Source organism: Pristis pectinata, chromosome 1 (assembly GCF_009764475.1).
Source record: "Pristis pectinata isolate sPriPec2 chromosome 1, sPriPec2.1.pri, whole genome shotgun sequence".
Taxonomy (NCBI): Eukaryota; Metazoa; Chordata; class Chondrichthyes; order Rhinopristiformes; family Pristidae; genus Pristis; species Pristis pectinata.
In genome coordinates, this window is record NC_067405.1 from 6385072 (window position 1) to 6398256 (window position 13185).

At 46.9% G+C, this 13185-nt stretch overlaps 1 protein-coding gene across 2 annotated transcripts in view; it reads right to left on the minus strand.

Moving 5' to 3' along the window:
• The window catches only part of slc23a3 (solute carrier family 23 member 3), a 94927-nt gene extending 86566 nt beyond the window's left edge, over positions 1-8361 (minus strand). For both annotated transcript variants that reach the window (XM_052024792.1, XM_052024801.1), the window contains exons 1-2: positions 8101-8361; positions 4927-5087 (exon numbers count right to left, since the gene is read on the minus strand). In XM_052024792.1, the coding sequence (XP_051880752.1) occupies positions 4927-5087; positions 8101-8202 (263 nt within the window). In that variant the 5' untranslated portion in view covers positions 8203-8361. The remainder of the gene's footprint in view (positions 1-4926; positions 5088-8100) is intronic.
• Between the last annotated feature and the right edge of the window lie 4824 nt (positions 8362-13185).

Sequence of the window (13185 nt, forward strand, 5' to 3'; positions counted from 1 at the left end):
AAGACACAAATCCTTTAGGCATTCTTCACCACTTTGTCTGCTTCTGCTGCCTTCTTCAGGGATCCTTGAACTCGTGCACTGAGGTATTGTTATTGGTTTATTATTGTCACTTGTACCGAGGTACAGTGAAAAACTTGTCTTGCATAGCATTCATACAGATCAATTCATTACACAGTGCATTGAGGTAGTACAGGGTAAAAACAATAACAGAATACAGAGTAAAGTGTCACAGCTACAGGGAAGTGCATTACAGGTAGACAATAAGGTGCAAGGTCATAACAAGGTAGATTGTGAGGTCAAGAGTCCATCTCATCATATAAGGGAACAGTTCAATAGTCTTATCACAGTGGGATATAAGCTGTCGAGCCTGGTGGTATGTGCCTTCAGGCTCCTATATCTTCTACCTGATGGGAGAGGGGAGAAGAGAGAATGACGTGGGTGGGTGGGGGCTTTGGTCCTTTTGCTCCTCGATATTCCCTAAGACACTACTATCCTTCGCATACTGTATGTTCCACCCTTATTAGTCTTCTCAAGGTGCATCACCTTGCACTTATCAGGAGAAAATTCCATCTGCCATTGGTCTGTTCATTTTACCAATATCTTTCTGTAACCTAAGGCTACTCTCCTCACTTTCCACAGTCCCGACACTGATCCCGTGTGCACCACAGGTCATGGGCTTCTAATCACAGAAACAATCCTCCACCTCCTATCATAATGCTGACTTTGGAATCAATTTGCTAACTTGCCTTGGACCCTATGGGCTCTAACCTTTTGGACCAGTCTCCTACGTAGGGCCACGTCAGAGATGACAACAACTGAGTTGCCCTCCTCAACATATTTTGTTTCGAAAAGTTCAGTTGAATTGGTCAGACAGGATCTCCCCCAACAAAACCACGCTGATTATCTTCGATTAGTCTCTCTCTTTCCAACTGCAGGTTAATCCTGCCCCTCAGGACTTCTTCCAGTATCTTTTCTACCACTAACATTAGACCCACAGGCTTGACGCTACAAGGTCTTTCCTTGCAGCCCTTCTTGAATAAAGGCGCTGCATTTATTGTCCTCCAGTCATCTGGCACCTTACCTGTGGATAGAGATTTAAATATCTCTACCAGGATCCCAGAAATCTCCTTCCTTGCCTCCCATAGCAGCCTGGGACACATCTCATTAAACTCTGGGAATTTATTTAACTTCAAGTCTGCTAAGACATCTAATACCTCTTAATTTTCTAATGCTAACATGTTAGACACTTTCAACTTCCCCCTCCCTGAATTCCCCAGCTACAATGTCCTTTTCCTAAGAGAAAACAGATGAGAAGTATTCATTTAAGATCTCACCTACATCCTCTGGGTTGACACACAGATGGCCACTTTGGTCTCCAATGGGCCACACTTTTCCCTGATTATCTTCTTGCCCTTAGTATACATAAAAAGCATTGGGAGTTCCCTTAATCTTGCCTGACAGTATCTTACAGCCTTTTAGACTCAAAAATTTTGCATTGTAATGGCTGTTCCCATTGTCTTGGATAGCAGAAGCCAGTAATAGAACATAGAACAGTACATTGAAAATCAAACCAGCATAGAACTTGTACTGTGAATGGTAGGGGACGAGGGAGTGTAATGGAACAGAGGGACCTAGGAGTACAAGTGCATAATTCGTTGAAAGAGGCGTCACAGGTAGACAGGGTGGTGGGAAAGGCATTTAGCATGCTGGCCTTCAGCAGCCAGGGCACTGAGTATGGGAGTTGGGACATTATGTTGCAGTTGTATAAGTCACTGGTGAGGCCACACTGGGTGTACAGTGCACGGTTTTGGTTACCCTGTTATAGGAGAGCCCTGGTTAAACTGGAAAGAGTGCAGAGAAGGTTTACGAAGATGCTGCCAGGACTAGAGGGCCTGAGAGAAACAAAGGACTGCAGATGCTGGAATCTAGGTGAGAAACACTATGATGCTGGAGGAACACAGCAATGGAACAGAGGGACCTAGGAGTACAAGTGCATAATTCGTTGAAAGAGGCGTCACAGGTAGACAGGGTGGTGGGAAAGGCATTTATCATGCTGGCCTTCAGCAGCCAGGGCACTGAGTATGGGAGTTGGGACATTATGTTGCAGTTGTATAAGTCACTGGTGAGGCCACACTGGGTGTACAGTGCACGGTTTTGGTTACCCTGTTATAGGAGAGCCCTGGTTAAACTGGAAAGAGTGCAGAGAAGGTTTACGAAGATGCTGCCAGGACTAAAGGGCCTGAGAGAAACAAAGGACTGCAGATGCTGGAATCTAGGTGAGAAACACGATGATGCTGGAGGAACACAGCAGGCCCGGCAGCATCCATGGAGAAAAGCAGGTGGTCGACATTTCGGGTTAGCATCCCCCTCAAGACTGAAGATAGAAAAAGGGGAAGCCCAATATATAGTAGGGAAAAGCAGAGCAGTGATAGGTGGACAAAAGAGATTCCTTATCAGGATCAGGAGATTCCTTATCCATCGACATGTACAAACCCACTGAGGCCCACATCTACCTCGACTACAGCTCCTCCCACCCTGTGCCTTGCGAGGACGTTCTCCCTTTTCCTCAATTTCTCCACCTCCGCCACATCTGGTCCCATGCTGAGGCTTTCCACCCCTGGACATCTGAGATGTCCAACTTCTTTTCTAACCGGGGCTTCCCCCCGACTGTGGTCGAGAAAGCTTGCACTGATATCTCTGCCATTTCCCGCACCTCTGCTCTAACCCCCACCCCTTCCAGACCCAACAGGGATAGAGTCCCCCTTGTCCTCACATTTCACTCCATCAGCCTACATATCCAATACGTCATTCTCCGCCACTTCCGCCATCTCCAACAAGACGCCACCACCGAGCATATCTCCCCCTCCCCATCCCCCTTCTGCCTTTTGCAGGGACCAATCCCTCCGCGACTCCCTAGTTCACTCCCCCCCTCCCTCACTCATTCCACTCCCACCTCGGAACTTTCCACTGCCCCTGCCATAGATGCAACACCTGCCCCTACACCACCTCTATCCAGGGACCCAAACAGTCCTTTCAGGTGAGACAGAGATTCACCTGCACCTCCCTTAATATCATCTACTGCATTCTGTGCTCAAAGTGTGGCCTCCTCTACATTGGGGAGACCAAACGCAGGCTAGGTGACTGTTTCGCAGAACACCTGCGCTCCGTCCGTAACCGCGATCTGCATCTCCCCATTGCCGGTCACTTCAGCTCCCCCTCCCGCACTATCACTGATATGTCGGTCCTCGGCCTCCTCCACTGCCAGGAGAATTCCAAGCGCAGACTGGAGGAACAGCACCTCATTTTCCATCTTGGAACCTTGCAGCCTAACAGCACGAACATTGAATTCTCCCACTTTAAGTAATCCCCACCCCCCTTCCCCACACCCCCCCCCCCACCATGCTTCTTCTCTTCTCCCCTTCCCTAGCCTATCTCTCTTTTTTCTACCTTTTTTTCCCCTTACCTTTGATGCATCCCCCCCCTCGTGGATCTGCTCTCCCCATCCCCGCATCTGCCAATCACTATCTCTTACCTGCATCTACCTATCACCACCCTGTGCCCACCCCGCCTCCCCTCTTCTGTCCACCTATCACTGCTCTGCTTTTCCCTCCTATATATTGGGCTTCCCCTTTTTCTATCTTCAGTCTTGAGGGGGATGCTGACCCGAAACGTTGACCGCCTGCTTTTCTCCACAGATGCTGCCTGGCCTGCTGATTTCCTCCAGCATCATCGTGTTTTTTATGTAGAGGGCCTGAGTTATAGGGAGAGGTAGGCTAGGTCTTTATTCCTTGGAATGTAGGAGAATGAGGGGCGACCTTATAGAAGTTCTCAAAATTATGAGAGGCAGAGTTGTGGACGGTAACAGTCTTTTTCCCCAGGGGAGTCCAAACAAGGGGGCATAGGTTTAGGGTGAGAGGGGAGAGATTTAAAAGGGACCTGAGGGGCAGCTTTTTCACACAGAGGGTGGTGAGTGTATGGAACGAGCTGCCAGAGGAAGTGGTTGAGGCAGGTAAAACAGATCATTTAAGAAGCGGGGCTTGGAGGGATATGAACCAAACACAGGAAATTGGGACTAGCTGGGTGGGCACCATGGTCAGCATGGACTGGTTGGGCCGAAGAGCCTGAATCCATGCTGTATTGCTCTATGACTCTATCACACAGGAACAGGACGTTCGACAAATGAAACTAATCCCATCTGCCTGCACGTGGTCCATATCCCTCCATTCCCTGCACATTCATGTGTCTGTTTAAATTCCTCTTAAACACCACTTTCATACCTGCTTCCTCCACCACCCCTGGCAGCCCGTTCCAGGCACCCAGCCCTCTCTGTGTGGAAAAACTGGCCTTTAAATTTTCCCATCTCACCTTTAAGCTATGCCATCTAATATTTGCTATTTCGATCCTGGAAAAGGGACTCTGACTGTCTATCAGACCTATGCCTCTCCAAATTTTTTTTGCTTCTTTCAGGTCGCCCCTCAGCCTCCGATCATCCAGAGAAATTATTCCAAGTTTGTCTGACCTCTCCTTATAGATAATACCATTTAATCCAGGCAGTATCCTGGTGAACCTCTTCTGCACCCTCTCCAAAGCCTCCACATCCTTTCTGTAATGGGGTGACCAGAACTGCACGCAATAGTCCAAATGTGGCTTAACCAAAGTTTTATACAGCTGCAATGTGACTTGCCAACTCATCACCCTGACTGATGAAGGCAAGCATGTCACAGGTCTTTTTTACCACGCTATCCACTTGTGTTGCCTCCTTCATGGAGCTATGGACTTGCACGCCAGGATCCCTCTGTACATCAATGCTCCTGCCATTCACTGTTTACTTTCCCCTTACATTTGACCTCCCAAAGTGCAGCACCTCACACACAATCATCTTAAACAGCTCGCGACCTGTCGTGATTGATCAATGAGTTGGATTACCTGCTGCCCACAGTGGTTTGTAACAGGGTGCAGATGCCAGAGGAGAATAGGCTGGTGGCCATGAACTGGTAGCCGTGCTGGCGAGCCCTCTGGTTGGTTGGAAGGGCATCAATCAGAAGGCAGTGAACTATCTGGAGAAGGGCTGCCTGGACCAACAGGTGCTGTGGAGAAAGAGGAACAGTGGTTACCACCACAGAATGACTGTCAATGCTTTAAATCAACAAGACCATAATGTTACGGTTGCTACTTGGTGAGTGTCCCTTTAAAGCACCTGAACGGTAGCGTGTGGCTTTGTCTGGCTGCTGCAAGTGGGAGCGGGGAGCTTCTATAACCGGGATAACTGGAACACTGCAGGTGAGAGAAGGCTGATTCGTTGAAGTGCTGGCAACTGTAGACGTGTCTGAGAGCTGATTCCCGAACCCAGCCACAGATAAGGAGAGAGGGAGAGAAACGTGAGAGTTGGTAGCACTGGCTGCCAGCCTCTGTATCTATGGGTGAAGCCCATTAGCTGTGTGACTGTCACTTTGCAATCCATACATGGAATATTGGAGCAATCTGTGGCATCCACTTTGTCGCTAGCCTGTACAGGGAATCAGGTATACCTGTGGGCGCCACGTGTCGAGTGTCCTCGGTGTGGCAGATATTTGGGAACAAAGCAACTGAGGTCTTCGGCGATTGTGGCGTCGTATTGGTTCCAACGTGGAACTTGTGAAATTTGTAACCTCCTTCTCTCTACATTCTAAAGTGGTTTTCAGAAGCCTTTGCTCATCGTTTTGCCTCGTGACTTGCTGAACTGAACTGGTTTGCCATCGTAAAACTTTGAGAATTTCCTAGACTTGGTGGTTTGGGAACTAGCCACACACACCTCGGTTTATTTTGGGCAATATCTGATATCTAACATCTTTTATTACAAGTAGTTATTAATAAATAGGGTTTAACGTTGAAACCTTTCTCGTTGTGTTTCTATTGCTGCTGGTATGTAACAGTAACCATTCCTAGGAACTTCAAAGGAACATGATTAAATCATAAGGGGCAGACATAGCAAAAACTCAAGGGCATAGACTTATGGTGAGAGGGAAAAGATTTAAAAGGAACCTGAGGGGCAATTTTTTCCACTCAGAGGGTGGTGAGTACATGGAATGAACTGCCAGAGGAAGTGGTTGAGGCAGGTACAATACCAACATTTAAAAGACAACAGAATCAGGTTTATTATCACTGACATATGACGTGAAATTTGTTGTTTTGCGGCAGCAGTACAGTGCAAGACATAAAATTACTATAAATTACAAAAATAAATAAATAAATAGTGCAAAACAAGGAATAACGAGGCAGTGTTCATGAGTTCATGGACTGTTCAGAAATCTGTTGGCAGAGGGGAAGAAGCTATTCCTGAATCATTGAGTAATTTGGACAAATACATGGATGGGAAAGGGATATGGGCCAAACACTTGCAAATGGGACTAGATATGGGTATCTTGGTCAGCATGCACGATTTGGGCTGAAGATCCTGTTTCCGTGCTGTATTTTTCTATAAGTCTAAATTAAAATTGATACTGAGACACTTCAGGGCAGGTGAAGAAGGACTTAGTAAAAATATAATAGATGGAGGGTAGGGAGAGACTTCCAGACCTCGGGGCTTTGGCAGCCAAAGGCACAGCAACCAATTGGGGAGCTGCTCGAGTTGCAGTTGGGTGACAAGTAGATTTGGAGAGCACAGGGAACTTGGAGTCTGTAGGATTTTATTACAAGACGATTTGAGTACAGATGTCTTACTGCAATCATATTGTGTCTTGATAACACTGCACTTGGAGTATTGTGTGCAGTTTTGGCTTCTTACTTCAAAAAAACCAAATGTATTTGCCACAGATGAAATGCAGTGAAGATCAACAGTTGCAATGCTGGATACCAGCCCGGTAATTTAACACTATCCTACCATCCTCCCATTCCACTGGATTATGCTGTTGGACCGGCAATTGGGGATTAATCCAGAAAAAGTAAATTTAACATCTGTCACAGGTGTGTGGGAATTTGCATAAAAATCTGATGTCAGTCAGAGTGATTATGAAATCGCTGCACTGTTGTAAATAAAACTAAACTGCTCCAAATAATTTAATTTGTGATAGAAAGCCTCCTGTCTTTGCCTGGTCTGGGTCGAAATGTGTTTCCAGAACCACAATTGAACAAGGTTAGTCTCTTATCCACCTTCTAAAGAGGACTTACAAATCCCTTCACTCATTCTAGGTTAGTGACGCAACATGCATTTATATAACACACTTCTCCAAAGAAGGAATGCCCCAAGTGAGCCAATGGAGGCTGGTTCCAGCTGTATTGTATGCGACAGTCAATATGCACACAGCAAGATCCCACAAATCTGGGCTCAGCATTAAATTCCGGCTCCTGTTTTATGAACTTAAATGTTTTTTGAGGACTAATAAAATCTGTTTAGTTGCTTGCACAAGGCATTCCGACATTCCGTGCTGACTAACTCTACTCAAGCATTAAGTAAAATGTCTGTCAGTAATCGTGGGTTAAATTATTACAGATTTCCCCAGCAGCACAGCAAGGACTCCTCAGGGAAGTACGTACGCCAAGGAAATGAAAGAAGTATCCACTCCATTATAAACAACAAGCTGTGTATTTAGTAGATTTAACATGGAAGAAAACCTCTCAAAGAGTCATCAGATTAATATCAACCTGTGTGAGGAGATGTTAGAACATACAACAGAAAACTTGATGGAATAAGTTTTAAGGAGAACCTTAAGTAATAGTGGTTATATAGTCAACAACATGGAGACAGGCCCTTTGGCCCAACAGGTCTATGCTGCCCATTTTTATTCTTCACACATTCCCATCATCTCTTCACAGTTGATGGGAATTGGTGAGTCTACCACTCATCAATACACTAGGGGGCAATTAACCTCCCAATCTGCACATCTTTGGGATGTGGGAGGAAACCGGAGCACTTGCGGGAAACCCATGTGGTCACAGGAAGAACGTATAACCTCCACACAGACGACACTGGAGGTCAGGATTGAACCCGTGTCACTGGATTTGTGAGGCGGCAGCTCGACCAGCTGAGCTACTCCTTATGGAGGAAATTCTAGAGGATTGGAACTCGGTACAGCAGTGGAAATTTACAATGCCAGTGGTTTTGCTTGGTCAGTTCTTACATACCTGAACTGCAAACAAAGTGCGGAGTATCCAGGGAGCCTGCTGGTGAAATGGGTATCTAGCAATTTCCAATTTCCTTTGCTCTGAGCTTTGGGTCTCCTCCATTTCTCCCAGTTATCATCAGTCCACTTCCTCATACGCTGTTTGGCCTGGCTCACGTTCCTTGTTAGCTCCCGTTACATGCAGGTCTGGACTTGAGAGGAAAAGACTGGGAGAGAGGACAAGGGGTGAGAGATGAGTTCGCTGATCTCCTGAGCAGCATTGTGTAGCCTGAGTGACCTTTGCACAAATTTGTGAGATCAGGCACAAATAAATTTACCATTAACTTGGATGATCCACCTGGGTAACCTATCCCCATTCTAATTTTCATTAAAGTTAAGAGTCTTTTTAGCTTTGTGCTGGGTAGTCTGATTAACTACATCAAGATTACAACCAAAGTGTGCGCATTGTCCCAGTCTCGGAGTCTGTTGTTCATTTACTTTCCTTATCTAGCTTCTCAACATTATCTGGAACTCTGCAATTGGATGGGAAATCTTGGAGAGAACGTCAGGAATCGCAAGACCCAGACATACCTGCCCCAGAGAGCTGTTTTTGGTGAGGGTCCATTACAAGTATCAGGATTGACATCAAGAAATTTGTCTTGGATATCAAGGAATAAGGTACCAAGGTGGTTACCGTCAGCCATGATCTAATTGGTCGTTGTAATATTATCGTCACATGCACTGAGGTACAGTGAAAAACTTTGTTTTGCATGCTGTCCATACAGATCATTTCATCACATCAGTACCTCAAGTTAATACAAGGGAAAAGCAATAATAATGCAGAATAAAGTGCAGAGAAAGTGCAGTTCAGGTGGACAATATGGTGAAAGGCTATGATGAGGTAGATTGTGAGGTTGAGAGTTCATCTTATCGTACTAGGGGACCGTTCAGTAGTCTTATAACGGCGGGATAGAAGCTGTCCTTGAGCCTGGTGATATGTGCTTTCAGGCTTTTGTATCTTCTGCCCGATGGGAGAAGGGAGAAGAGAGAATGTCCAGGGTGGTTCTAGTTCAACAGTGGAACAGGTTCAAGGGCCTACTCAGAAGAAGGGGGGGAAGGAAAACCGGAATTTCGAGATGTTGATGCCATCAGGTTGGAGACTACCAATACAGAATATGAGGTGCTGCTCCTCCAAACTGCATCTGGCCTCAACGTGGCAGTAGAGGATGCTGTGGACAGACACGTCAGTGTGGGAGTGAGAAGTGGAATTAAAATGGCTGGCCACCGAGAGATCCCTGCTCCCCTTGTTTTCCCGCATTCCTGTAGCCCCTTCACCCCTTCTTTTTCTGCTCCCCCGCCCTCATGACCTGCCCACTCCCTTCCCCTTATTCCATGGCCTACTGCCCTCTTCTATCAGATTCCTTCTTCTTCAGCCCTGTGCCTCCCACCTATCACCTCCCAGTTTCTTGCATCGTTCCCTTTCACCCACCCACCCCCACCACCCACCTACCTTCCCCCTCTCACTTGGATTCACCTGTCACCTGCCAGCTCATTCCCCTCCCCTCCCACCCTTTCATTCTGGCTTCTGTCCTCCTGATGAAGGGTCTTGGCCTGAAACATTGGCTGTTCATTTTCCTCCATGGATGCTGCCTGATCTGTTGAGTTCCTCCAGCACTTGGTGAGTTTGCTCCAGATTTCAGCATCTGCAGAACCTCTTGTGTCTCCTCTAGTTTTAGACTTCCCTACCCTGGGAAAAAGACCTTGACCACCCACCTTCATGATTTTATAAACCTCTATAAGGTCACTCTTCAGTTTCCTATGCAACAGGGAAAAAATTCCCAGTTTATCCAGCCATTTCTGATTACTCAAGCCCTCCCGTCCTGGTAACGTCCTTGTGAATCTTTTCTGTACCCTTTTCAGATTAATGACATTCTTCCAACAGCTGAGCAACCAAATTGCTGAGTTGTTAATGATTCCTATATTATCCCGAGTCCATATAGTTGGGAGAAGGTACACATGCTCTCTTTGTGGGATAGAAGAGGCTTATGTAAAGTGGGCTTGGACAGCTTCAAGCATCTCTGGTGAACCTCCACAAGCCTCGTGGTGGTTCAGCTGGTGACGTATTTGCAGCTGAGTCAGAAGGTTATAGGTTTGGGTGTCACTTTATACCAGGAGATCCATAGCATAGAACATAGAACGTAGAACAGAACAGCACAGGACGAGGCTCTAAACTAATCCCTTCTGCCTGCACAAGGTCCATATCCCTCCATTTTCTGCATATTCATGTGCCTATCTAAGAGCCTTTTAAACGCCTCCATCGTATCTGCCTCCACCACCACCCCTGGTAGTGCATTCCAGGCACCCACCACTCTGTGTAAAATACGCCCTGCATATCTCCTTTGAATTTACCCCCTCTCACCTTAAATGCATGCCCTCTAGTATTAGGCATTTTGACCCTGGGAAAAAAATTACTGGCAGTCTACTTTATCTATGCCTCTCATGAGAGATGTCTCTGTAAAACTCTCCAGGTCCATTGAATATGAATGTGTGCAGCATATCCTTGAAGCTTGACACTGTAGTGTAGCGGTTAGCGTAACGCTATTACAGTGCCAGAGACCTGGGTTCAATTCCAGCCACTGTCTGTAAGGAGTTTGTACGTTATCCCCGTGTCTGCGTGGGTTTCCTCCGGGTGCTCCGGTTTCCTCCCACATTCCAAAGAATGTTAGGAAGTTGGGGGCATGCTGTGTTGGCACCGGAAGTGTGGCAACACTTGCGGGCTGCCCCCAGAATACTCTACACAAAAGATACATTTCTCTGTGTACTTCAATGTACATGTGACTAATAAAGATTTCTCTCATCTAATACTTGATACTTGATTAGTCGAAACATTGAGTCAGGAAGTGATGTTGCAGCTTTATAAAACTCTGTCTAGGCTGCATCTGTGGAATATTGCATTCAATTCTGGTCACCCCATTCTAGGAAGGATGTGGAGGTTTTGGACGGGGTGCAGAAGAGATTTACGAGGATGCTGCCTGGATTAGAGGGGGCATGTTCTATAAGGAGAGGTTGGACAAACTTGGGTTGTTTTCTCTGGAGTGTCAGAGGCTGAGGGGAGACCTGATAGAAGTTTATAACATTATGAGAGTCAGAGATAGAGTAGACAGCCAGTATTTTTTCCCAGGGTTGAAATGTCTAATACTAGAAGACATGCATTTAAAGTGAGAGCTAAGAAGTTCAAAGGAGATGTGCGGGGCATATTTTACACAGAGAGTGGTGGGTGCCTGGAATGCACTGCCAGGTGTAGTGGTGGAGGCAGATACGCTAGAAGTGTTTAAGAGGCTCTTAGATAGGCACATGGATGTGCAGAGAATGGAGGGATATAGACCTTGTGTAGGCAGAAGGGATTAGTTGTTAGGCATTTAATTCCAAGCTTAATTAGTTCAGTACAACATTGTGAGCCGAAAGGCCTGTTTCTGCGCTGTACCGATCTGTGCTCTATGCTCATTTCTATTTCTCCATTCTTCCTTTCATCCGACGTCTGACAGGTGACCTGCTTCCTCTCTGTCCCCTTTCCCTCCTCCTGATCTACCCAGTTCCTTTTACACAAACACCACCATCTTCCTGCCTCTATCACCCAGTTTCTTTCCCCTCCTCCACCTGCCCATCACCCACACACTCCTCCCACTGAGTCCCCCTCCCCCCACTGTTCCCCTCTGCCCTCCCACCTCCCTTATTTGGTCCACGCTCCACCTTCCTCTCCTAACAGATCCCACCGTCTGCAGCCCTTTGTTGCCTCCACCGATCGCCTCCCGGCCTCTGTTATTTCCACTGTCCCCTGCTCTCGCCTACCTATCACCCCATCTCATCTGGATCCATCTATCACCCTCCAGTTCTTGCTCCACCCCCCTTCCCTTCAGCTCTTTTTACAGGCTACCTCCCCGCCGCTCTTTTAGTCCAGCTGAAGGGTCTCGACCCGAAATGTCGACCGTCCGTTTCCCTCCACAGGTGCTGCCTGACCCGCCTGAGTTTCCTCCTGTAGTATGTCTTTTGCTCCATAGTCTCTTGTGTCTCCAAAGGGTTACCAGTATCTGAGTTGGATCTACTCAATATGTATCCCCTCTACTTGCTTAAGAATCTTGTACATTGCAATGCAATCACCTCTCATTCTGCTAAACTCGAGAGAGTATTTTCTTATTCATTCAAGGGATGTGGGCTTCGCTGCCTTTACCAACATTTAATTGCCATCCCTAATTGCCCCTGAGAAGGTGGTGGTGAGCTGCCTTCTTGACCCGCTGCAGTCCTTGAGGTGTGGGCACACCCACAGTGTTAGGGAGGGAGTTCAAGCACCTTGACCCAGGAACGCTGATATATTGCCAAGTCAGGATGGTGTGTGACTTGGGGTGCAACTTCCCCGTGCTGTTGATGCCCTTGTCCTTCTAGCTGGTAGAGGTCATGGGTTTGGAAGGTGCTATCTAAGGAGTCTTGGTGAGTTGTTGCAATGCCTCCTGTAGATGGTACAAACTGCTGCTACTGGAGTGAATGGATGGTTGTGGATGGGGTGTCTATCAAGTAGGCTGCTACAGAACATAGAACACAGTACAGGCCCTTCGGCCCACAATGTTGTGCCGACATTTTATCCAGCTCTAAGATCTATCTAACCCTTCGCTCCCACATAGCCCTCCCATTTCTCTATCATTCATGTGCCTATCTAAGAGTCTCTTAAATGTCCCTAATGTATCTGCCCCCACAACGCCTGCGGGCAGTGCGTTCCACACGCCCACCGCTCTCTGTGTAAAAAAACTTACCCCTGATATCCCCCTTATACCTTCCTCCAATCACCTAAAAATTATGTCCCCTCGTGTCAGTCATTGTTGCACTGGGAAAAAGTCTCTGACTGTCCGCTCGATCTATCATCTTGTACGCCTTTATCAAGTCACCTCTCGTCCTCCTTCTCTCCAGAGAGAAAAGCCCTAGCTCACTCAACCTATCCTCATAAGACATGCTCTCCAATTCAGGCAACATCCTGGTAAATCTCCTCTGCACCCTCTCTAAAGCTTCCACATCCTTCCTATAATGAGGTGACCAGAACTGAACACAATACTCCAAT